At 44.8% G+C, this 26,649-nt stretch overlaps 1 protein-coding gene across 8 annotated transcripts in view; it reads left to right on the top strand.

Annotated features, from left to right (window-relative positions):
* Positions 1 to 26,649, top strand: part of SOX5 (SRY-box transcription factor 5) — a 580,304-nt gene that overhangs the window by 467,487 nt on the left and 86,168 nt on the right. For all 8 annotated transcript variants that reach the window (XM_033161787.1, XM_033161788.1, XM_033161792.1 and 5 more), the window contains one exon: positions 1,908 to 1,993. In XM_033161787.1, coding sequence (XP_033017678.1) covers positions 1,908 to 1,993 — 86 coding nt within the window. The remainder of the gene's footprint in view (positions 1 to 1,907; positions 1,994 to 26,649) is intronic.

The raw sequence follows: 26,649 nt of genomic DNA, 5'->3' as shown, positions 1-26,649 counted from the left end.
TGAGGGGCATAGTGGTCTCTTGACAACTTTCAGCACCCTTAACAAAAGACAGTCCCCAAGATTCGTTGAGGAAAGCCAAGAGTTTTTAAAATGGTGCAATGCTGCTTTAAATATAAAGTGCAGATCGGGTCTTACGCTGATAACTAGCAACAATGAAGTGTGTTGTTGCGATGTGGCCCTTTGCAATTTATCTTAAATGTACTTCCCTTCTATTAGCTAGAAAAGAAACAACGTTCAGAAAGGAAAGCTTATTGTGCCCGTTGAATCAAATGTACCATGACCTTGCATTGTGCTTTCCTAATGAATGTGTACCGTTGTAAGTCTTGTTTCCAAAGACTTTCCTGGGCTAATAATTTCTGTTAGCACATCATTGGGCCATGCACAAATGCTCTGATGATCTTTATTAATGGAGTGGAAAGCTTTTTAAACATTTTGTCATTTAGAAAGGCCAGGAATATATAAGGCGCAGCACATCTGTGTTAACTGCAAAGGCTAGATGTTAACAATTCAGCCCTTTGTTTTCTGCACAAAAATGGAAAGGGTTATCAAGGCACTCATTTCTTATGAAGGCCTGCTTTTGTAGATATATTCAAAGTGAGATTGCAGAAACAGAAGAGCATTTGTTTTCAATATTTCCTGTGCTTTAACAATAAGCCCCTCGTCCCAGGAAACCCTGGGAATTGTAGCTCTGTGATGGGAGTCTCGTTACCTTTAACAAACTACAGTTCCCAGTTGTTGAAGTGGTATAAGAGTTCTCATCAAAATAAAGCTCAAAAAACTTGTCAACAGGAAGTTCACAGTCTCTGGCCTGTGATAACTGTTTCTGAGGGCTTCAGGGCCATTCACTTAAGGGTTCTTTGCCACGAGGAATGTGAAATAATTAAGGTGCCACCTATGATCCAGTTTCCACTGAGAAATAAGTTTTGGGTGTTGCTGATGTTTTTTTTAAAAAAATCAGAGCTATGAGTTGTTATTAACACACTTCTTCCAGAAGGCAACAGAGGAAAAAGTAGCTAGCCTAAAAACACGAATCTTCACCAGTCATCTATCTAAATGGGCTGAGCTCTTGGGACCCTATGAATCTCTACTAGCAATGCATTTGTGGGATGTGTGGTGCCACTACTGAAAAGGCGCTGCCAGCCGTTCAAGGACCAATCTAAATATCTGGTCAAAGTGGCACTTGCATCCAGAGTGAAATTGAACATTCTGAAAGTTAAAAACAGCAGCAGCAACAACCTGGACACAAATGGCACAAGGGCTTTCCCATCACATTTTTTCCCCCAACAGCCAGCGCAGGACAGTATTAAATGAAAACGGGGCTTGAGACACAAATATAAGGGGTGGGCTTAGGTGTGAGCATAGTGTTCCAATTACGCAAGTATGTCTCCGTTTCCATCTCCCAAACACTGGCAATGTGTGTGCTAAGTGTCGGTGCTACTAGCTTTCCTCTGTTTGGTTAAGTTCCTACTTCCGATCAGCCTGTAGGTTTGCCCCCCCCCCCCCAATCTGGCATGGCGATCTTATCAAGTTTGGGCTGTTTTCTTTTTCTCCTTTGTAGATATTCTCTCTCTCTCTCTCTCTCTCTCTCTCTCTCTCTCTCTCTCTCTCTCTGGAAGCTCAGCCCTCTGATCAGTGTGCACTCCCCTCCCCCCTCCTCCTCCCCATTTCCCTAAATACATCATGAAAAAGGATGAGGTTTCCGCCTTAATTGCCTGTGCCTTTTATTCACATTCCTCTCTCAGCCAGAATTGTGAAGAGTGTTAGTAAAAGGCCTCACAATGGAGCTTTTCATTAGGCCTCAGCGAGGCGCACAAAAGGAGGCTTTTGGAAAGAGTGAATGCAGGAGTTTAATTTGCAGGTGGAGAGTGGATAAAAGGTGCTGACGCCTCTATTATTCTCTTACTTAGGTGACCCTTACCCTGTTCAGCTGATCCCAACAACCATGGCAGCTGCTGCCGCGGCAACCCCCGGCTTAGGTCCTCTCCAACTGCAGGTAAGTCCGGCTACAATGACGGAGGAGCCAAAGGTTAAATAAATATGGAAAGCAGTTTTCTCTCCCATTCCAACCACGCAAAACACACACACAATGTGGTTTCCCCCCTCTTTTCCCTTTTGCGCCCCGCCTTTTTTTTGTCTGGCACACACACCCACCCACCCTTTTTCATTTACAAATCTACATCTAGAAGTGGCTTTCTTTTCACCTGGGAGAGGGCGGGCTTCAAAAGTGCCGTTCCCACACCCACTCGCCTGGTTTAAAGGAATTGTGACTTGCTGGTAAAGCAGAGGGGGCAGAGAGGGATGCGTTGCACCCACTCAGAATGCTAGTCTTCAGAGCCTTTCATGGTAGTTTGCTGGGGGGGGGGGAGGAAGCAGTGCTCCACACGATGCGTCGCTGATTTACAGGATTCGCTGCTGCAAGGTGGGGTGAAGGCCGTTGTTTTCTAAGGAGCTAAGGATCACTCCATACGTTTATAAAGCATGCGACCTTCCTCTAAAGAATCCTGGGAACTGGAGTTTGTTAGCAGTGCTCGGAATTGTAGTTCTGTTTGTCGGTTCCTGAGATTTTTTGGGGGAAAGTCCTATGGTATAAATGTGGTGAGCATGCATTAAGGAGGATAGGTCTGTTGATGGCTGTTTGCCACAATACATTTATAGTCTCCTTTGCTTCACTGACGGGACTCAAGTTTGCATGTGCAGGATTCCAACGCAGTCTTCCATAGACACACTGGGCCTTCCAACCATAGGCGAAGCAGGCACAAACCCACTTAACTTCAGCAAGGGGGCTACATCATATGACTTCAGACCATGCCCTAGGACCCAGCAAAGGCCTCGAGAGCTGAGGATGAGGCATCTGTCTTAGAGGCCATGTGCTTTTGACTACTAGATGCTGGAGCTGAATTAGATAAGCTAGCTACTTATTTACTTATTTTCCCCGTTCCTTCTTTTGGTTTATAAAACTGCCCTTCATCATCCTGATTAAGGTACGGGTTACAACAAAATGCCACATTTATGCCATGTTTAGCAGGACAAGTCCAGAATGCATTGTGCTAACCAACTACCAGAAGACTTTATACAAATATAAATATATATTTGTAGTGGTTAGAGCATCAGACTAGGACCTGGGAGAATTCAAATCCCCCACATGACCTTGGGCCAGTCACCATCCTTCAGCCTATCCTACCTCATAGGGCTGTTGTGAAGATAAAATGAAGTGGGATAACAATCCATGCTGCCTTTAAAGCTCCTTGGAATATAAGTCTAGATGATGATGAGTAAATAATAAATAAAATTTCAGGCACACAGTTCCCATTATTACCATAATTAAATTTGTGTACTGCCCTTCATCCAAAGATCCCAGGGCAGTTCACAACAGAAAAATACAAAATGAGAAAACCAAATACATAACAGAACAAAAGCAAAAGCAAACCAATTCGCCCCCACCCACCTAATGCCACAATGTCGTCATAATAATAATAATAATAATAATAATAATTTATTTGTACCCCGCCCATCTGGCTGGGCTTCCCCAGCCACTCTGGGCGGCTCCCAAATGAATGTTAAAACAATACAGCGTGAGATATTAAAAACTTCCCTAAACAGGGCTGCCTTCAGATGTCTCTTAAAAATAGGATAGCTGCTTATTTCTTTGACATCTGATGGAAGCGTGTTCCACAGGGTGGGCGCCACTACCGAAAAGGCCCTCTGTCTGGTTCCCTGTAACCTCACCTCTCGCAATGAGGGAACCGCCAGAAGGCCCTCGGTGCTGGATCTCAGTGTCCGGGCTGAACAATGGGGGTGGAGACGCTCCTTCAGGTATACAGGACCGAGGCGGTTTAGGGCTTTAAAGGTCAACACCAACACTTTGAATTGTGCTCGGAAACGTGCTGGGAGCCAATGTAGATCTCTCTCAATGTAGATGTCAATAACCTGACGCCACAATTGAATCAACATTTTAAAGTCCCAAAGTCAGGACTTCGGAGCACCTCACAGAAGTTACTGAAACAAAGGTTCTTCCTTCATTTTAGCAGGGGTTTGCATCAGATCCTGCTGGATTTAAGCCCAATTCAACAGCAGGGGTTAGATCCTGGTGTATTGGCTGCCTGTGCCAGTGTGCTTTGGGGAACTGCACAGCCACGGTAGAGTTGAACCCTACACCCCTGCCCATCAGCTGACATTACAGAGTGATGTCAGCTGATGGACAAGTGGTGTGGCTTTGAGAAAAGGGCACCGCAGGCCAAACTGGAACCCCCAGCGGGCCAAGATTGCCTCACACACCAGAGGTTCCCCACCCCTGGCTTAAATGCTGTGACGTCATAGGGAGGCAGGACAACCTAAGTTTAAGTAACCAATTTATCAAGGGGTTTTGTGGACCTCCGTCCTGGAATACCAAAGTCACTGATCAACAGTTGTTAAATTAAGAGTCTCCTTCATGCTAAAGGTACCTTTGTGGTACAATCACTCGGGCAGTTTCAGGGCCTTTTTGAAAGCCGTTGGCCCCAGGCAGGTGACTGTTGCTTCTTTTAGTCTGTGATTAATGCAACCGCCAACACATGATGGTGCCAATTCACAAATCCTTGGTGCCATTGTAGAGCATATCATATCATATTCCTCCATCCTCAGTCCTCTTCCTTTGCCATGCTAACTAGTTCAGTGATTATTTGGAATCGTAACAAAGTGACATTTTCAGAAAATGCTTGTATAGCTAACCAACCTTGTGACCTGGATACACCTTCCAAAACCACACATTGGCAAACCTGCAAGACACCCCCCCAAAAAAAAAAAAAACCATAGCCAACTAAATCACAATTCCAGTAGTTTCAACAAGACCTACTGAGAGACCTGCGGAGTTAATTGGATCTACCTTCCACTGGCTCGTTGCTGGATTTCGCCTGCTGTCCTGGGACCTGGGCGAGGAGGCCTTTCTGTGCAATAGATGGAATAGGGCTGGCATGGTGAGAGAGCCTGAGAATCCCTGTGAGCCGTGCGTGTGACATAATATCAGCATAATAAGTCACTCTTAATGAGCAGGCGAGAGCCTGGGAGACAATTGAGATGGATCTCTTCTGCAGTTGAGTCAGCTGAGTGCCAGATAAAGCACTGTCAGTGTGTGTAAGCTTGCAGAGGTTAATATATTCGCCTCTTATTGTGCCTTTATATCAAAAGCAACACTGTGGTTTAGCCTCTGATACAAATACTCTGGGCAGCATGAGAATCGTGGGGGCCACAGAAAGCAGTGCTGTGGGTGCCTGCCTTCATCCTGGAATGATTTCTGGGGGATAACTTCAATCCTCGTAATTTGTGCGAATAGTCACACAAAGATTGGAAAGGAAGCGTCAGGAGGACTCCAGCCAGGGCTAGATTACTAGCAATGAAGTCAAAGTTTTGTGATCTAAAAGGGCTTTGTTTCCACTGTCTTTTTTTTCTTTTTCTTTTTTTTTGCAAGGGTGGGAGAAGGCTGTCAGTGATAGAAGGAGTGGACAGTAAGTGTCTGTTTTTCAGAACCTGGCTTAGTCATTCAAGGGCCTATGAACTCTGATAAGAAAAAGAAAGGAACCTATAATAGCGGTTAATGGGAAATGGGGGCATCCTGCCAAGGTTGTTGGTTTCATGGCAAGCAGAAAAAATGCAAAACGACGATTGGGAGCAGAAATCCCTCCCACATGGCAATAGGGGCAGCCTCAGTGAATGTTTACCTGGGTGGATACAGGGGTATGAATTGGTGGGGAATGGCGGACAGTGGGTGGAACCCAGCAAGTCAGGGGGTGGGAGGAGAGGAAGGAGGGAGAGAGGGGGCACACAAAATAAAACAATGCAACTATTTGCCACTTTAACACAGTGTGTCCAATGTTTTAGGTAATGGTGTGGAGAAACTATTCCACTTTCACTCTTAGGCACCAGAGAAGGAGTTTTTTTTTAAATTATTTTTTAAAATATATAATTCCATGGCTTTTAAGTGTGTTGCTTTAAGTGCTGTGTTGTGACATTTTCTGCTGCTGTGCTAACTGCTGTTTTAACCAAGGGTTTATGATGCTTGGTTTTTAGAATTATTTGCTGCATTTGAGCGCTTTAAGAAGTTCTAAACCACCCTGGAATCAGCAAGAGGTGGTATATACACATTTTTAATTAATAACGGATACCATGTGTATATGTTCTATCTATGGCATGTGTGCAAAGTTTCCTCAATAGGAGAAGTAGTGTGGAAAGGTTTATTCGAAGAGCAGTACTGTTGTCATGTTTATTTCATTTAGGAATCACTTCCCATGGAGCGTCCCAAAGCAATTTACAGTATAATTGTAACTGAAATATATGGTAGTTTCATCTGAAATGGGAAGCTATGGTTAATAAGTCCAGAGCATGCCAATATACTAAACCAAGTTGGGAGGAAAGTGTTGCAACTGACTGCATCTCTTCACTTCAGACGTCATACAAGAGACATTGGCTCACCCACACTTACATTTTGCCCTGCTCTTTCCAGGCACAGGTCTGTGCCCGGGCACTTCCCCCCCACCCCACCCAACCCCACCCCTGCTTTCCCCAGGAAAACCCGCTCTTTAACGCTGAATTGGAACAAATGGCAATTTGGGTTTTCTGCAGATTTCCGTTGGCAGTGTTTTTTTCTTGGGGAAAGTGCCAGGGCAAAAAAACACAAAAAAACAGGACGCTTTAAAGCCCAGACCTGTGTCTAGAAACAGCACAAAAAGAGTCAGGATGAGGCCATTCACTCAACTGAGGGGCTTCTAGTCCGTGTTGCCTGAGTTGGACTGCAAAACAACTGCTCTGTTCACTGTACGCAGTCGGCGCATGGTTTTATAGATTTCAATTACATCTCTTGGAACTTTCAGAAAAAAAGGCTTTGTAGCTGATCCCTTTCTCTTTCTCTCTTATTACTCCCCTGCCCCCAGTGATGCTCTTTAATCCACCCCACCACACACACCCCCAATCTTTGTGCGCTGACAGCAGTAGCGAGGCAGGTTTTTTGTAGGAGGGGGATGAAAAGGAGTATTGCCAACATTGTCGCTTCCGTGCCGAGGCTGACACATGCTCTCTGTGTTGAAAGACCCCTGCCAACCCCTGCTTTGAGAGGACATGTGTTTTGAAGCCCTTCCTCTCCTTCTTCTCTCCAGGAGTCCCCCACTGCGATGTCCTACCTGTCACAGTTAGCACTAATTGGTTGCCCTCATTGGCACCGCCTGCCGAGAGGCTAATGACTGGATGAGCAGGTACATTAAACTGCCCTCCCTGTTTGTAGCAGTGCATACTGTACACTGAATGTAACTTGCTTTGCTAGCAGGGTTGGCATTCATACCATCTACGTTTTAACTTCTTTTGACAAGGATAAAGCGGGGACTTTGCTGTCTTTTGTTGCAGCTACGGAGCTAATAGGTCTCATTGTCACTGTCTCCCACGGTGCTTCCAAGGGTGCTGATTTGCCCTAACTCATGTTGCCAGGGAAGCTGTGTCTTGTGCAGAGTTGCCATCACAGTTCTGCCCAAAGCAAAAAAAAAATAAGGAAAGTGAATTTAGAGGTCCCTGCTTGAGCAAAATGCCCAAGGACGTTTGAGAGGAGTGATCTGCTAGGAGGTGGGTGGGTCTGTACAGCCCCACCATGAGGGACACATCAGACACATTAGTGCAGATTGCTAGCCAAGCTGTATGATGGGTGCCCGCTGTCTAGTTGGGTGTATAAAGTTGGTGGAAAACTCTCTGTGCCTTGAGCAAAATTGATAAGACGTGGGGTGAAAGTTGCTTCTGAGTTTTCTTCCAAAGCAAAATCTGGAGGTTCCTGCTGGAGCCAAGCTTCTGAGAGAGTTCTAAGAACGTCAAAAAGAGTTTCTGTGTGTTTATAGGGAAGGGACATGACTCAGGGTAGGCCCTCTGCTTTGAATGCCTAAGGTTAATCCACCAACTGCATCTTCTCCCCTCCCTTCTCCTCTCTTCTCCAGCTGCTTCTTTTTTTTTTAGCAGCAGTTCCAAACCCTGCGTTTTTGCAACTTGGGACAGGGGAGTTTCAGGGAGAAAGTGGCAGATGGCAGAAAAATTAAGGAACCCTTTTCCTGCTTGCTGTTATTTCCTAACCAATTGGCCTTTCCTGCATTGGAGGGGCAATGTACATTGATCTTCTACACAATGCATTGGTTGCAGCTGAACTGTGTAGTTCTGCCTTCAGCGAGCAAAATCCCCCAAGCTGGTTCTTTCCATCCTTAACACTGGCTACGTGGCCAACCAACTTGACCTACATGGAAGATGTGAGAAGACATGGGAGCTTTCATGCTGAGCTAACATTTTGGAAATGTTGCTGGCGCTGGGTTGCCCCATTTCTCAAATTTAAGCACAGTCCATCCCTAATTTTGAACCCTGATTCACTCCAACCCAGTTATCTGGTCTCCATCTTTGCACATCTCCTGCTGCAATAGTCTGTCTTACCCAGCTATTTTCTCTAAGGTCTAATGTCTCAGTATGGAATGCCTGACCATGGCACTGACTGTATCTGAATGGACACCCGTGGCTGTCGATGGGATGGATTCTGGAGCAGTGCAGCATGTGTATCATTTTATTGCAAGGATGGGAAATTTGTGGCCCTCTAATTTTTGTTGGACCCCCCCCCAACTCCCATCAAACCTAGTCAATGTCAACAATGCTCAGGAATTATGAAACTTGTAGTTCAGCAACATATGGGGTGGGGTCTCAGGTTCTCTACCATTGTCTTAGGAACATAGGAAGCTGCCTCAGTATTGATTACACTGGCTAGCAGTGACTCTCCAGGATTTCAGGTAAGAATCTCTCCAGGTCCTACCTGAAGATGGTGGGGATTGAACCTGGGACTTTTTGCACGCAAAGCAGCTACTGTACCACTGAGCTACAACCTTTTCACTTACTGTTCTTACTGTTCATTGCCAGGAATAAGGCAACAAACCATGGCTTGTGCTAACCATGATTAGGTGTCAGTGAAGGGCTATAACTCAATGATAGAGTACCTATTTTTCAAGCAAAAAGCCTCAGGTTCAATCCCTTGAATCTCTGATTAATGCTAGGGAAGTTTTCTATCTGATGCCCTGGAGAGCCACTGTCGCAACTGAGCTATATATGGACCAATGGCATCACAGTATTCTATGTTCCTAAGTGTGGTTCCAACATCAGGCCATAGAATATCCAAAGGGAGTTGCACTCATGCAGCCATCATGTAAAAATATATGGGTAGATACTTTGGCTTTCCTTGGACAGTAATAAATACAAGATTTGGAAAAAAAATCCACATGTTGCATTGCTTTTTGTATTCAGTAGCCAGGGCACAACTTCAAAAGCCAATTAAGTCTTGATTTTTCAGTCACTGGGGCTCTCTCCATTTTCTCCGATTTCTTTTCTGCTGCTTCACCTGCTCCCTGTAAATGTCTTAATTCATGCTTTAATTGCTGTATGAGACAACCACCACAGTCCACTTCTGCTTGGGGAAAACCAAAATAAAACTGGGTTTCCACTCTGCGAGCAAACATCTGGGCAAAATAAACTGAAAATAACAGATAAATAATCATACTGCTGTGTTTCAGATTAGCATTGCCAGAAGATGGCAGGCATCCATCCGCCATTAGCTCACTAGATTCCTTTAATATTAATATGCACATTCCTTGATGGACATCACAAATGCTGAAGATGATAATGACAGTGAGCTAACAAGGCAGCATAGTATGAATATTTCCTATTGGCTGGCCCCTGAAATTGGTCTCAAATGTGTAATATTAACCTAGATTGGGCATTGCACTCCCCATTTATTCCTGATGCTATATTTAGGTGTATTGGCTGCAAGATGCTCACCACCTGTTCTGCCCAAGGGGTAGCCAAAATAAGGGATTGGTGGAGATCAAGGGCCAGTTTGCCAGCTGTAGGGAATAGATGCACTTCCATTGGTGCTAATGGATCAGTGCCCATAAACAGCAGCTGAGGATTTAGACCTAGCAATGGTAATAAAAAAAGAGAGAGATATTAAAAAACCTACTGGCATGCTCCACTTTTAGGTGTTTTCAAATAATGCATTATTAATGCTAAAATTTGATTTCCCCCACCTCCTCCTCATCACAGCAGCTGCAAGCATGAGGTCCTGCCCTTCCCCATGGCATCCCTGCCATACCAATAGATGCAATAACACATTTTTGAAAAGGATACACACATATATACTCATGGGTCAGTGGCCATTGGCTAGCCATGATCATTCTAAAGTGCTGAGACATGGGAGAGATGGAATCTTTGTTCTAAGACCAGTCCCTAGCTCTCAGCCTAACCCACTTCCCAAGTTTGTGGTGAGGATAAAATGGGGTGTGGTGGGGAAGAATATCTACCTTCAGCTCCTTGAAGGAGGAACAGAATGTACAAAGTTAGTCATCTCAAACCACATGTGCAGATGCCATGCTCACCAGGGATTAGCCTCATGTCCGATAGAGCTTATGCCACTCAGTGACTCGAGGGGGAATGGCAACCATGAAACTGGATGTCTGGCAACCTGATGGGTGTGTGGCAATGGGGGAGTGTTCTGGACAGGTCTTCACCCCTCTGGGGTGCCTTCCAACCTTCTCCCCTCCAGCCATGAATGGAAAAGATTAACCTGTTTGCTCTTTCCCACCCACTTGGCTGCCTTCTCATGACTCACCAGTGTCCTGCATTTCAGAACCGGACAGAAGGAATATGCCATAGAGTATCATAATGAGGATGGTTATTTAAATACAGCTCTGCAGGCACCCGGATTCTAGTCAGATGCCATTTGCAAAAAGGAGGCAAAATGAATACAGAGAACCACTAGATTTACCCCATCTAAGAAGAGTATTTTCTGACCCAGGGATGTTGCTAGTCCTTATAATGAAAATCACCAGCCAGAAACTTGAGATGGTGACAGATTGATCCACTAAACATATATCAGCTGCAATAAATCCTTTCCCCTTCTACTTTTCATGGTGTGTAAATGTGCTTTATAGCTGCCAGCAAAGAAACCCCTAGTCTGCCTTTGATAGAGCATGATGCACTATAATTTTACAGGCAAACCCAGTGTAGTCTTCAAAAACAGGAAGGAAGTAGGGTGGTGAGGAAAGGTAAACATATTTCAACCACCATGGGCAAATCCGTGTATGTTTTTGTTTTGTTTTTTTAATTTAAAAAAAATCCAATGTCCACACCTCATGTGCAAAAAATGTGCCATGCGTACATGACAGCAGGACCAGGTGATGAAGTGGAAACATGCACACTCAGTGCATTTCATGGCACACCATTTTCTTACAGAGAAATGCCATCAGTGTAGGAAATGGCAGAGTATGATAACCACGACAGCACCAGTCCTGTTGTGCATACTTTGCGGATGAATGGGATGTCACATCAAGTGGGCAGTGCACTCAGGACAAGACAAAAGATAGGACGCCACACCATGCACGCTGAGAGCCAGTGTGGTGTAGTGGTTAAGAGCGGTAGACTTGTAATCTGGTGAACCGGGTTCGCATCTCTGCTCCTCCACATGCAGCTGCTGGGTGACCTTGGGCTAGTCACACGTCTCTGAACTCTCTCAGCCCCACTCACCCCACAGAGTGTTTGTTGTGGGGGAGGAAGGGAAAAGAGAATGTTAGCCGCTTTGAGACTCCTTCGGATAGTGATAAAGTGGGATATCAAATCCAAACTCTTCCAAGTCTGGTGGTCCTATGCATCTGGGAAGAAACTCCACGGAACAGAGTTAACTCCCAACTTAACATGCAAAGCATTGTTGCTGCATCTGTTGCCAGGAGATGTGGTGATAGCTGCCGGCTTAAATGACCTTTAAAAGGGGGATTGGGCTAGGACATGGATAGACATGGATATAACAGGCAGATGTGAACTACATGTCTGAAGACACTGTGTCACTGAACACCAGCTGCTGGGGAGCAGCAGTAGAAGAGGGACATTTGGGATGATTATGCATTCCCAAGAAGCTACTGTAAGAAGCAGGATTATGAACTTGTTGGATCATTGGTCTAGTCCAGCAAGAGCCGTCTTATGTTTTTATGCCACGGAATGCCAAAGACTGGAGATGAACAGGAAGGGAGGGTTGTCTCCTGCTTGTGGGCCCTATGGGAAGCAGGATGGTAGGACTTGGCAGACTTTCTGGTCTGATCTAGCAAGGGTGGCCTTGTCTTCTCATGCCTCTGAATACCAAATGCCGGAGACAACAAGAGAAGGCCATTGCCTTCTTCCCCTGCTTGTGAGTTGTCTGGCTCGACACCGCTGGAAAGCGAGTGCTGAACTAGATTGATGCAACACGGCTTCTCTCCTCTTCTTCCCTGATCACCTTGTACACGTGTGGGCTCACTTCGAACGTGACGAGAGGCCAACGTATTTTGGACTCGTCTGTCTGCATCCGGCTACAAAGCAGAGACTGAGAAGCAGCTGCAAGGCTAATGGCTCTCCCTGCATAACTCGCCGACTTCATCAGTGTGTACTTGTGTGGGGGAGCGTGGGGTGGTGATGGTGGGGAAAACGTTGCAGCTTCATCCCTGCCTTGGCTCTGGCCTGCTGTGTGTGCAAGCAGACCTCTGTCTGCATGAGTGAACCTCCTTGTAGGTTAAAGAGAGCTTGTGTTCCCTCTCTTCCCCCTCCTCTCCCCGACCCTGAGCCTGCAGGGCAGACAGACAGAAGCACACATATGATTAATACAGCACAGCTGCAGCACACTGACTCATTTGCATATGTATTAATAGAGGCAGAAACAACAATTCAATTACATCAAGAGACATTTGGAATACTAAAGCACGTATGCAAATAGGTCTGTTCCTCCCCCCCCCCCCCACTCTGCCTTTACCAAATCCTGGCAGGCAGGAACCCTAAGACCCAGTCGTTTCATCTTCTCATCACTCCCCACCCCACCCCGCCACTGCTGCCTCCCAACAATTCCCTTTAGGAGGAACCGGTGAGGAGCTGCTTACACAGCTATTACCACCCCTAGGCTTCCCAGGAGCTCTTTGACATTTGGACAATAGGAGCAGCCCAAGCAAAGCCTTTCTTCTGTGCTCTTTTCATATCGGCAAGCCTTCAGCCTGATTGTGACGACTCTCCTTCCATGCTAAAATAGCCTCAAAACATAGCCACCCCCATCTTCTGGGTCTTGCAGACAAGCTCTTTCCGTTTCTGTATTTATCGCATTTCCCTTGGTTTTTCAACAACTTTCTCTCTTCTTTCTTTCTTTCTTTCTTTCTTTCTTTCTTTCTTTCTTTCCCTGTCTGATTCCAACAGGTTGCCAGCTTAGATTTTCAAGATTTGGGTCTCAGGCAGGACTGGTGGTTGGAGTCTAGAGGCGGTCAGGAGTGGAACTTACAAGGAATGCCATGTTTCTCCTAAAATAAGACACTGTCTTATATATATTTTTTCCTCAACAAAACACAGTATGGCTTATTTTCGGGGTATGGCTTATTTTCGGGGAACAGCTTATAATTTCGCAAATGCTTAGAAATCCTGCTATGGCTTATTTTATGGCTATGTCTTATTTTAGGAGAAACACAGTATGGTAGAATGCATGTGTTGCATGGTCTTCATTGATGTTCCCAGATTCCAAGTTTCCTGCATCTCCACTCTAAAAGAATATCAGGGGCTGGAAACAATTCCTGCCTGAGTATTTGTAGAGCTGCTGCCAGCCAGAGTAGACCAGTATTGGGGTAGATGGACTAATGGTCTTGCTCAGTAGTGAGGTTCAGACAATCTCCACTCAATGCCTGGGGGGGGGGGTGGCAGCCACCAGTGAGGACAGGACACCTTACTCAGAATGCTCCACAATTTCTGTTTGTATGGACATTGTGGGGAGTGGAGAATGGTGGTGACGTTCTGCTGATATGTGCACAAAGCACCTGGGAGTAAATTTACCCCACCCATGAAATTCTACTCTTCCTAATGACAGATCACCAGTGGTGACTGATGCCCACTGGAACTGGTAGGGCAGAAGACATGGAAATCGACCATAGGTGGATCCAGACTGGCAGAACCCACCATCTTCCGGTTGTAAGTAAGGAGGCAAGCAGGTGAAGGAAGACTGAGATTGGTGAGATAGGGCCCATTCACCCCAATTGAGCAGCCTCCACTGCAAATGACCCAAACTTACTCCTCCTCATTTCACCACCCATGGTTAGAGTGGCAAAAGAGGGAGATTTTGGTTTGGTCCTACCAATGGAGTGGTGAGGCTGGAAGCAGAAAGCCATGGGTTCAGAACCCTCTTTAGGCTCAGAAGGAAACAGAGGTATGCAGCTTTGGCCCCTATCATTGGCAGGCAGTCTGGAACCTCTGGATTAGTCAGGCCTCGTATAAATATTAGGAATGCGTCTTTCTGCCCCAGCTTGGTCAACGGAGCAGAACCTTTTGCCTGCTTCAGATCCCACTGTGTGTTCCCCGTCCCAGCAACAAAAAGATAGAGACCCTGGGCTGAAAAACTTCCATCCTGGGTTTGCATTTGAGCACAGCTGCCCACAGCCCCCGCCTGGCCCTCACGCCAGCTCTGAGTCAGCACCCATTTGGAACATCTCTGGAAGACGAGAAGGCAAAAGCGGTTATGCAACCAAGAGCATGTAACTGCCTGGCAAGCATCGATGGAGAGGTCAAGCCATCCTTAATTTCTTTCCTCTTGCAAGAAAGGAAGGAGAGGAGGGGTGGGGAGCAGTTGCAAAAAAACACAAAAGTTTTCTTTTCTTTTTGAGGTTAAGCAGACAGAACGCTCCTTGATTATTTATAAGACATTAATTTTAGATGAATATTGCTTAAGTGGCTGACATCGTCAGTCCTTGTGGCAACTGGCAGATGACTCCATTTGCCGATGGGTTTGTGCCCATGTCTGCTTTGTTTGGATATCCCGTTGAAGGGCTGAATGCTCTCATTATTGGAGGAGAGTTGAGGAGAGACTTTTATTTTAGTTTATTTGTGTTTATGACATCTCAGTGTAGTTATACCGAAGTTTATTTATCTGCTTTTTCAATTCTGTATTGGAGGCCAGATATCTCTGCAATTGTAAGTGGTGAAGATTACCATGACAGATAATCGCTTATAACCAGTGTGGAAACAAAATTAAAAAATATTAAAAATTCCTTCCAGTAGCACCTTAGAGACCAACTAAGTTTGTTCTTGATATGAGCTTTGATGTGCATGCACACTTCTTCAGATACCAAAGCTCATACCAAGAACAAACTTAGTTGGTCTCTAAGGTGCTACTGGAAGGATTTATTTATTTATTACTATGGCAGACCAACACGGCTGCCTACCTGTAACTGGAACCAGTGTGGAGTTCTCTTTCATAATAACATCACAGTTTTGATCTAACATATCTTAAACCAGAGATAGAGGAATAGATAGATTGTGTTATATGGCACAGATTTTCCCACATCTGTTTTGGTAATCAACTAGCATAGGGGAACCTCTTAAGACTGCTTCTGTTTTGACAGACAAACCGGAATATTGGATCTTGGAGAATTTGGTTCTTAACTTTTTCCTCCCTTCAGAATCCTAAGAGATACTAATGCAGGGTTTTCTCTGCTGACTCTGAAGCTTCTGGTCTAGTGATTTCCCCAAATCTCAAATGGTTGAGGTGAGGGATGTTGTGGGCATTCAGATAGGGGCACTTGAAAAAGTGATCATCCTTGTTTGAATGCTTGTGAGCAGGATTGAAGGGAGCAGGGTGAACATAGTCCTGCTTTTTTCAATCTCATGAGCAGAAGCCATCACCACTGTCTCCTACTTCTCTAGTCTAAAAGACCCAGATATTATTCCAGCCATATTTGATGAAGAGATGAGGCAGAGGGGGAGGCTACAGCAGTGCACCTTCCAGAGACAGAATGAGCAACCTCTTCTGTTAGTTTGTTGGGCTCACTGGAGACTTTTAATTTTAAAAAAATAAAATGAGTTTTTATTGATGCGCTTAGCATGTACTGGTATGCTATTCATCAGTTACTCTTCTAGTATGGTTCTACGGCTGTGACTGTGAGAGTGTTCACATATGTATGAAGGCATTCTATAAAGTCCTTGGAGAGAGGGAACGTAACAAGAGCTCTGGTGGGTCAGTCCAAAAGTCCATCTACGTCCAGCGTTGTGGTCTCAACATGGCCAACTAGATGCTTATGGGAAGCCCACAAGCACCCTCCCACCAATTGGTACTCAAGAGGCGCACTTTTCATCCAATCCTCTTTTGAAGCCATCCGAATTGGTAGCCCTCATGACATCTTGCATTAGCAAATTCTGCATTTCAGCTTTGCTCTGTTTGGAGAAATGTGTCATTTTGTGTGTCCTGAATCTTCCAACATTCAGTTTTGTTGGCTGGCCCCAATTTCCACTATCATCAACGCTATTAAAACTGCTTTAGTTTGTGGAGTATGTAAATGTGCTTGGAGAGAAATAGGTGCTGTGGGTTTGCTAGCTTTTGTACCATGTGTTATGTGTGGACATTCACTAGTTATAGTGTACTCAGTTTGTATAATATATGACAGGAAGCTCACACCAGTTCTCTGTGGGATATATGATAATAATAACAATAATACTAAGGCCACAATCTTACCTAGGATTATCCCATAGAACTCAGTGGGAAATATTTCTGAGTTTGGCATGCATAGGATTACACTGTACATTTTCTTTGCACCTTCTTGAGATTAAACACAGAGACTTTGACACAGAGACTGCTACACAGGTGCTCCGTAATGCAAGGAGTCCCCTCCATTCTATCCCCCCCAACACACCTGCTCAGGGAGTTTAGCATCTGGCCTTGTGCATTGAAAGCCAACCATCTCCAAGTTTTAATTTTAGACACAGTGGATGATAAAAAAGCATTTTCTCATCTATCTTCACTTTCTCTCCTCTTTCTCTCCCCCCCTTTCATCTCCCCCTTTCTTCTCTTCCTCTTTAAGCCATGTGTCCATCCCTGGCTATGTTGACATAGAATATATAGGATATATAGGATATATATATATATGATGAAGAAGAAGAGTTTGGATTTGATATCCCACTTTATCACTACCCGAAGGAGACTCAAAGCGGCTAACATTCTCCTTTCCCTTCCTCCCCCACAACAAACACTCTGTGAGGTGAGTGGGGCTGAGAGACTTCAAAGAAGTGTGACTAGCCCAAGGTCACCCAGCAGCTGCATGTGGAGGAGCAGAGACACGAACCCGGTTCCCCAGATTACGAGTCTACCGCTCTTAACCACTACACCACACTGTGGGGTGTGTGTGTGTGTGTGTGTGTGTGTGTGTGAAGGTAAAGGGACCCCTGACCATTAGGTCCAGTCTCGGACAACTCTGGGGTTGTGGCGCTCATCTCACTTTACTGGCCAAGGGAGCCGACGTACAGCTTCCGGGTCATGTGGCCAGCATGACTAAGCCGTTTCTGGTGAACCAGAGCAGCGCACGGGAATGCCGTTTACCTTCCCACCAGAGTGGTACCTATCTATCTACTTGCACTTTGACATGCTTTCAAACGGCTATGTTGGCAGGATATATATAAGTGAAGGGAGTCTCCGTGCACCTGTCCCATTCTTTAAAGAAGATCAGGTCATTTGGAACATCAAAACCTTAAGAAGCTTCCCTAGCTCCTCAGTGAATCAATTCCAGCCATTAGTTGTTTCAGTGTTCTAAGCCAGCCTTCCCCAGCCTGGCATCTTCCTGATGCTGTTAAAATGTAACTCCTATCAGCCGACATGGCCAATGGTCAAGAATGATGGGAGTTGTCATCCAGCAGCACTTGAAGGGCATCAGGTTATGGAGGGCAACAGTGGTTTGGTTCATATGTTGCAAGAAGGCAGAGTATGGCTTACCATGACTGCGGGAACATGCAGGCACCCAACAAAGACCTCACACCCTTTTTTTTTCCTGGGCTGCTTAGGTCAGCTTCAGATGGCCCACCAGACCTCTCCATTAGGTCCATGCGGGGTAAGACTGGGGTTTCAAAGGGAAAAAGCTTAAAGTAGGCTCACAATTGCATGCCCTTTGCATGCCCAACTGCCCAGCAATGGATTGGCATTGGGAGCACACCTTGCTGAAGGAGAAGGAAGTGTTTTCCATTCCATGCAAACTTCTCCTTCCTCCCAACCCAGGCTACTCCTTTCACTATTTGATTCCAGAAGTTGAAAGGGGCAGTGTGAAGCAGCCTACAAAGCACTTTGCAATCCTCTCTGCATGCCGCTCCCTTCAGCCTCTGAAATTGGAAGTTGAAAGGAGCAGCACAGGGTGTCTTGCAAAGCATAGGGCTGGCAGTGCCCCCTTGTGCTGTGGTTCCCAAGCTTGGTTTCCATGCCAATGATTCTGACAGGTAGGATGGATAACCCACTTCTCAATCATGTGATGTGAAAAAGGCATCATGTGATTGGCAGGCGGCTTGGCCCATCCACTAGTCAAAGGCGGTGCATGGGGTGGGGGCAGAGAAAGATCTGGGCCCCAGAGCCACAAAGGTTCACCATCCCTAACTCAACTTGTCATTCAAACCTGGGATGGGTATTACTTAACCCATAGGACAAACCTTGACTGAAGAACGTGGTTAAAGAGGAACGACCTTAACCCATGACCCTAGGTCCAGATAACCCAAACCTTGGCTTAATTGCCATGCTGTGCTGGCCTAAAAAGCCCCAAGAAGAGCAAACTCACTGTCATCTCCATCTTGGGAGTCAGCACATTTGAGCCGCAACCTGAGTCATTCGCGAATGGACTTGACTGTCAGAGGTCCTTTACCTTTACCTTAGCTTTACTAAGCCATAGTTTGGCTTAGTGTGATTTGGGAATGCAACCAACGTCTCAAGATGTCGTGCTATGACCAATTTCTTTGGCTATCTTCCAAAGAACCATTCTCACTTTGTAACCTCAAGGATACTGCCCCGCTTTTGCTTCTGTTGACTAAGCAATCCTCATGTTGCACCACACTTGAAAATGAGAAGTCTTTCAAGAGCAGTTTGTAATATGATAGTAGTGTGCAGAGAGTCTGCTGCTCTGATAAAGGAAACCCAGCATTCCTCTGGACCTATCCAAGACTTTGGAAACACGTGAAGTGGCCCTTGAGGTCCCAGTCATTCTAAAGTTTGTGGACATGTCATAGAAGAGAGCAAGAGAGAGAGAGAGAAGCAATAGCTGATTCATCTCTTCATTCACGCAGAGAGTACAGTTCCAGCCCTTAAAATACTTCCACCCTCCTCCCCTTTTTATTGCCTGGAATCTTAAGAGCTTTATCATTTGCAGTCATAAAATGAAAATATACACCAAACCCTCAAAGGGCAAGTATGAAATTAAATTATATTTGGGCATCTGTAACCTTTTAAAACGATCAGATTCCAGTTAATGTATTTCTTCCTGTTCCGAGGGCTGCCATGGTGTTTGATGGTGGGAAGGAGTCCAAAGGGCATTGGGAGATAATAAATTCACTGGAAGTTTCACCCCGAGGCAGTCCTCAATACACCATGGCTTCCATTTAGTAGGCCTGACCAAAAAAATCTTGTCACATTCAAAGGTCACCAAGGTTGGGGTTGGTGTGTCCCATCGATCTTTCCCCAGTGGAGAAGAGTGACAGCTGTGCTCACATGTAGCCGTCAGAATTTGGAAGAGAATCTAGCATGGATGGAGGCTGGTTGGTAGAAGGCAACTGGCAAGGCCCTTGATTTGCTGTAGGCTAATGATAACAGATAATATCCTTGCAGGCTTATTTTACAGAATTTATGTGGGGAAGGGCCACAGCTCAGCTAGGTCCCAGGTTCAATCCCTGGCATCTCCAGGAAGGACTGGGAATATCTCCTGTACGAAAACCTATAGAGACACTATCAATCAATGAAGGCATTTCCAAGCTTAGATGGACCAATGATCTGACTATATATCAGGCTGCTTTCCCACGTTCCTATTCCTAAAGATGATACTGCATGACCCTTTCATTTAGGTACTTGCAAAGGTAGTCTCTCTATTGTGATTGTTTCCAGCTAAGGGCCAGATTCAGCCCAGATTAAGCACTTTTGCAGTTCTGTGGGTTTCAAAGGGAGAGATTTAAGCACGTGATTAACTCCCCCCACTCAGAATCAATGTGCTGAACTTTTTCTGGCTTGGACCGTAGTCATTAAACAAATTTTGATGAGGGTTCCATCACATTAAAACTTGGCTTCAGTATATTGGGTGATATCCAACTAAGTCATACTGAGAGTAGGCCTGTTAAAATCACTGGTCTTAATGCCATTGATTTCAGTTGGTCTGCTTTGAGTATGATTTAGTTGGATAGTGCCCCTTCATATCAGCAATTTTAGAATGCAATATTCAAATCAGTTTAAAACAAATGCAATCAAACGGATAGGGGTGGGTCCCGAAAGTATTATCTCAGGTGATGAAGAAGTATATCCTTGGCATGTGACTACATAATGAAGGTGCCAGGCAGACCTCTATGGGGAAGGAATTCCACAACATTGGGGCTGACACAGAAAATGCTCTTTCCTGGGCCTCTGCATTCCCCCCAAATTCTTAGGGTAGTGGAACTACCAAGGGCCCTCTGTTGATTTTAACACCCACAATGTGGGGAAGGAGGTGGTCCTTCAGATATTTTGGGACTAATTTCTGTTACTACTACTACTACTACTACTACTTATGCGTTTATTTATTTCTGTACTTTATCCTTCAGCTTTCAAAGGCCAGTAAGCATTCCCAGGGCATCTTATAAAGGAGTTTAAAACAAACAAATAAATATTGGAGAAAATTTAAAACAGCAGCATAGCTCAGTGTAAACACAGTATAAAACTCCAGTCAGTTAAAACATAGATCATCTTAAAGGCACTGAAATTTTAAAACTTAGCAATGTTTAAAAGTCTGGGGAAATAAAAAGGTACTCACATGATACCAAAATTATCACAAAGTGGGTGACAGTCCAGCCTCTTTGGGGAGTGTTTCTTTCTTCCTTGGAGATCACTTGTAGCCGAGTAAGATTGTCTTCCATGAACATGGTTTTAACAGTGAGTCTGTAAGTGACTGTGGAAGCCAATTCTGGATCCACACGTCCTTCCACAGTGGGGACATAGGTTTCCGGGTGGGAGTTGATCATGGTTAGGGTTTGCCAAGCGTGCCTTCCTCTTAGCACGTTTCTCCCTTTCGTCCTTAGTTTGAGCATCTTCAAAGCCCATGACACCTTTGGTAAAGGCTGTTCTCCAATTGGAGCGCTCACGGGCAAGTGTTTCCCAGTTGTTGGTAGTTATACTACATTTTTAACAATTTGCCTTGAGAGAGTCTTTAAACCTCTTTTGTTGACCACCAGCATTATGCTTTCCACAGTCAGGGTGCCATGTCTGATCCCTCCCCTTTTACCACCTGCTTTACTTCTGATGGTGGTGGCACCTAGAGATTTATAGCAAGATTATGGCTTTATACAAATGCCATTTATGTAAAGAGTTTGCAGTGTTTCACATCGGTCATTATAGTAGGGTGCAGCAAATGGACTTGCACATCCAAGATAGATTACAAGCAGGGGGTTCTGATGATTCAGTACCCCTTCAGAGAAAACTGGATATCAGAGAATCATGGAATTGTAGAGTTGGAAGGGACCTTGGGGGCCATCTAATGCAACCCCCTGCAATGCAGGAATATGCAGCTGTCCCGTAGGGGATCGAACCTGCAACCGTGGCGTTATCAGCATCATGCTCTAACCAACTGAGCTTTCCAGTGAGGGAGAAGGATTCTAAGTATGTTTCTATCCCTAGAATGCTAGTTTTCTGTGTCAGAGGGCTAAGCAGGCCCATTCCTTCAATTATAATTTTTGGAGACATTCTTGAAATCGCTTACCCATTTTACAGGTGGGGAAACATGGATGCCAAAGACGAGTTAATCAATGGCAGAAATCACAGAACAGGTAGCTGCAGAAAGTGACGCAGGTGTAGTTTTCGCTCAGGTGATAAACCTCTTTCTGGGCTGGACTAGTTCATAGTGCAGGTGTGGGTTCCCATGGCAGAAGGATCCTGCAAACAAGCAACCTCCCCAAAGCCTTGCACATAGAAACCCAGAACGTTAGGAGAAAGTTAGGTTACCAGTCGCAGTGGCTCTTCTGTTTCCCCTCAATGAAGTCATTTATTGACCCAGAACCTGGAAAAAACAATGAGAAATGTATATCTGTTGAGGCTGTCTGGAGCAGCACGTATAGAATAGACTGCATGTCATATGGAGAGTCAGCTGTTTGAACATATTGCATTGGGATGTTGTGTGGCAATTGAATATGGCTTACGGCGAACAAGGAAATCAGTGGCACTTCCTCTCCCTCCCCCCATCCCTGTTATCAGCCTCGGTTTTGTCTTCTGCAAAGAATTGGAGACAGATGAGACTTTCAATGCACCCCCATAAGATGTTGAGCTATGATCTGCTGCGTTGTACATAGTAGGGAGTTGCCAAAGAAAGTGGTTCCTTGGATAGCGACAGTTTCATCTTTCTCTAAGAAGTGAGGCACGCAGCAAATTGTGGCCATGTGTCCACCATCCTATCAGGAATGCTCCTGTTCAGAGTTTAGCCATTCCCTCAAAGCAGGACATTCAGTGCAAATGCCATTTCCCATTTTTTTCCTTTTCCGTTTTTTAAAAATGACATTCAGCATTTCCTAGCTCAGTTCCGATTAGGGTTTCTTTAGTATTATTTTTGCCCCCTTAGATATTTAAAGTGTGTGTGTGTGTGTGTGTGTGTGTGTGTGCGTGTGCGCACACACACACACACATAATCACCTGCAAATCACAGGGTTTCTCCATTTTTATATTATGGCGGTGGTGATTATGATGATAAATAATAATTTAATTAATCAAGGCGATACACAAACATCATAACAAAACAGCCAAAATAATGTTTAAAACCATACAAAAAATAACTGCAGATAGGTTTGAAAACAATGCACAGTGGACAGAGACCTTAGTTCATCTAGCTGGAAAAAGCTTGTTTGAGAAGCGCCTCAATTTGTCTTGAATTCTGTTGGCTCTCAACCATCTGAGGGAGCAATAGTTACATATGCACACACACACACACACACACACACACACACACACACACAGAGACATACATACATACATACATACATACATACATACATACATACATAACAAGGTCCTCCCACCCACCCACCCCAGTTTCTCCTCATAATAATCCGTTGAAATAGGTTAGGCTGCAATAAGGTTACTGGCCCAAGGTCACCCAGTGAACATCACAGCTGAGTGCGGATTTGAACCTATATCTCCCTAAATTTGATCAAACAACTCTAAGCAGTGTATCCCATTATAAAAAGGCAGCTCTATTATAGATAGGTAGCTTGATCAAGGTACCGATTTATGTCTATGCAACAGATTATTTAATTGATTCAAAAGCTAGTGGTCAACCAGCAAAAAATATTTTCATCTTAAATTATATTTGGTTACTTTGGATTCAACTTTAGTCATTTGCACCAACTTCCCTTTCCTCGACGGTCTTCATTTACATCCTCTTTAACACGTCCCTTCCTCCTTAACCCTCTTATCAGACTTAAGAAGCTGGTGGGGAAAATACGAGTAGCTCGTGGTGATGTAACTGTAAATGAGTTTTCAAAATGTTATCTCCCAGAAAAAAACCCATCTTTCCTTTTTAATCATGTACTCAACCAGAAGCTTAGATTTGTGTTTTGTGTGTGTGCGTGTGTGTGTGTGTGTGTGTGTGTGTGAGAGAGAGAGAGAGAGAGAGAGAGAGAGAATGTGTGAGAATGTCCCTCACTATATTTAAGGATCTGGTGACTTCTGTTTCAGTGTATCTGAAGAAGTGTGCATGCACACGAAAGCTCATACCAAGAACAAACTTAGTTGGTCTCTAAGGTGCTACTGGAAAGAATTTTTTATTTTGAGAGAATGTGTGTCTGTGTGTTTTGCTGAATGTGTGTTTTAGAGCTGCTTTCAGAGCAAGGAAGATATGAAAATGAGGGTGGGGGGAAACATACTAAAAATTGTACTTCCTCCCCTCCTGTTAAATGCAGATTTGCAGATGATTAATTTCTTAACATGTGGATTAGGGCCTCTCTTAATTAATCTCATTGTTGGCAATTGAAAACTCTCATATATATGGACAGTAATTTCAGTTTATGATGATTTGGGATGGATTTGTAATAACTAAGGAGATACAAAACATTTTTCCTTTCCTATTTTTTTCATTTTTTTTTAATGCTCTGGTTGGCTTAATTAGATATTGAGTAGCTGAGTCTTTTTGGCAGACAAACTTGAATGCAGCACAGACCGTCGTGGGGAGGGGAATCTCTGGGCTCATTTGGATGGCACTTTTACATAAATTCAAATATGTACGAAGTCATTTAAGATTATTATTATTATTATTATTATTATTATTATTATTATTATTATTATTTACTTTGGCGTCTGATGCTTACTGGTATCAGTGTGGATATTGTGGGAACTGCATCTAGAAAGTTGTGCAGGAGCTGAGCCTAAGGACAGACACCCAACGTTATCAGAGTTGTTCAATTGCTCTAGAGTAGGGACGAAGGAGAAGTTGAATTCAGTGGACATTTAAAGGCAAGCTTTCTTAATTCACATTTTCTGCAACAAAATGCAAACTGAAATACGGACTTCCTTTGAAATTCAGGTGCCTCAATGAAGGATGGATCCCATCTTCAGCGAATGTGAAAATACATACTAACGCGGTGGATAGTTAGACTGTGGAACTCCCTGCCACTGGAGGCATTGATGGCCACCAACTTAGATGGCTTTAAAAGAGGGTAGGACAGATTCATGGAGGAGATTGCCACCAGTGGCTACTAAGCATAATGGCTGTGTTCTTCCTCCACAGATGGCAGCAGCAATGTTTCTGAATACCAGTTTCTGGAAACCACAGGGCGAGAGAGGGCTCTTGCACTCGAATCCTGCTTGCGAGTTTCCCACAGGCATCTTTTTTGGTCGCTGTGAGAACAAGAGGCATGGGCACATTGTGCATCACAATCTCTTATACGCTTGTAGTTATATGCTGTTCTTGTGTCACAAGCGTTTTGGAAAACATTCATAACTAGGCAGAGAACTGGCCTGTGTATAGGGTAAACTGCCGTGCTTTGCAAGTTGTTGCGTCACAGTTGGGTGATGTGCTTTGATCAGGAAAGCGTTCATGTGTCTGTTCTCACTGTGTGCGTTTCTGTGATGCTGCTCAGGGTGAGAGCAGGTAGAGAAGAGTTTGTGCCACCTGGGTCATGAAAACGGGGCATCGCTTAACGTTGTGTCCAATCCCCTTTTCTCCTAAATGTCACTTAATCCGATACTGGAGGCAACAAGAGATGGGTGCCTGGCTGAGCCCTCTGCAATGGATTTCTCTTCATGAGACCATAGTGTGCGCAGATATATCGCAGGCAAGGAGAGGAGAGGATGTGGAGTGGGGAAACCAAATGCAAATTTCCTCTGTAGTAACCAACCCAGCTTTGTCATTTGTGGGAATTAAGTGTGCGGTTTGTAGCTGCAAATTGGTATTCCGGTGCTAATTGTAAATGACATATAGGAAGCTGGGTCTCGTCTTCATTTTAAAGGGGGGGGGATATTTCTTTTCTTATGAAAATTAAGACCGCTCCTAAAGAAAAGCTGATCACCCCTCACAGATGTAAATTAACCCGCTCTGTGGTCAGCTGAGAACTTGTTGGCATCAGCCGGGCTGGTCCAGGGGGAAAAAAAGAAAAAAGCTTAATTTGCTCTGCAAAACTACTACGCTCCATTATCGGTTCTCCATTACTGTCAGTCAACCAACCCGGATAAAGGCACGAGCGACAGTGACAGTGACAATGACAGACAGTCACTCCTCGGTGCGCAGCGTTGGAGCGCGGCCTGGAAAAGCAGTTTACCCCTCTTCCGATTGAGGCGGAGATGAAAGAATTTGACAAGCGTGGCTCGTGGGTTAGCTGGGAGTCAGCTCTCGCAGCCACACACGAGGCCCGAGGTGGGGAGTACAGGAAAAGGCTCCGTAGGAGGGAGTGAAGTTAGTGTGGTGTGGAGCGAGCGGAGGACATTCAAATTACGGCAGGAAAATATGTACATCATCCCTCAAAGTTAGACTGTAGGCTGCCCTGATTCCCAGGGATGGTTTTGTTGTGCTCCGTTTTGCAGGCTTAATGGAACACGACAGCTAGGATATCACAGCTCCTTTCTGGTGCACAAGAAGTTTATTTTAGTTAATGGGGGGCGGTTGGGGGGGGGAGTTGCAAGTGTGTCATTTCAAAGGATGGCAGAAATCCCAGGCTGACTGGAGTCTTGTCTTCATTTCTGCTTCATTTCCACTTTTTTTGTAACTTGGGATTAGCGAGAAACCTCTGATTCTGTAAGCGCTACCTCGGAGTCAAAACCCACTGTTCTGGTGGGGGTGCTTTTTCCTCAATGAATCTCGCAGCCAAGATAGCATGTTTTCAGAACCTTGGAATGGGAATGGGTGTTTAGGGGAAGAGGGAGGAAATGCAGGTCAGCCAAACTTTTCCCTCCTTTTATCCTGCTGTGATCTGGCAGTGTCCCCTGCTATAGGGCAGGCTAGATGTGATGTTGCTTTGTGCCCCCCCCCACCACACACACTTTAATAAAATAGTGGCTAAGGAAGTGGAAACTGGAACAGGGATTTGGTGTGGGAGTAGCAATGTGCAAACCTTGTCAAACTCAAGTTCTTTCAGTCTCTCATTTTCCCAATATTTTGTTCTCAACATTTTTCA

Source organism: Lacerta agilis, chromosome 10, assembly GCF_009819535.1.
Source record: "Lacerta agilis isolate rLacAgi1 chromosome 10, rLacAgi1.pri, whole genome shotgun sequence".
Classification (NCBI taxonomy): domain Eukaryota; kingdom Metazoa; phylum Chordata; class Lepidosauria; order Squamata; family Lacertidae; genus Lacerta; species Lacerta agilis.
Note: the sequence above shows the minus strand (reverse complement) of the source record. Positions and strands in the feature narration are given on the sequence as shown.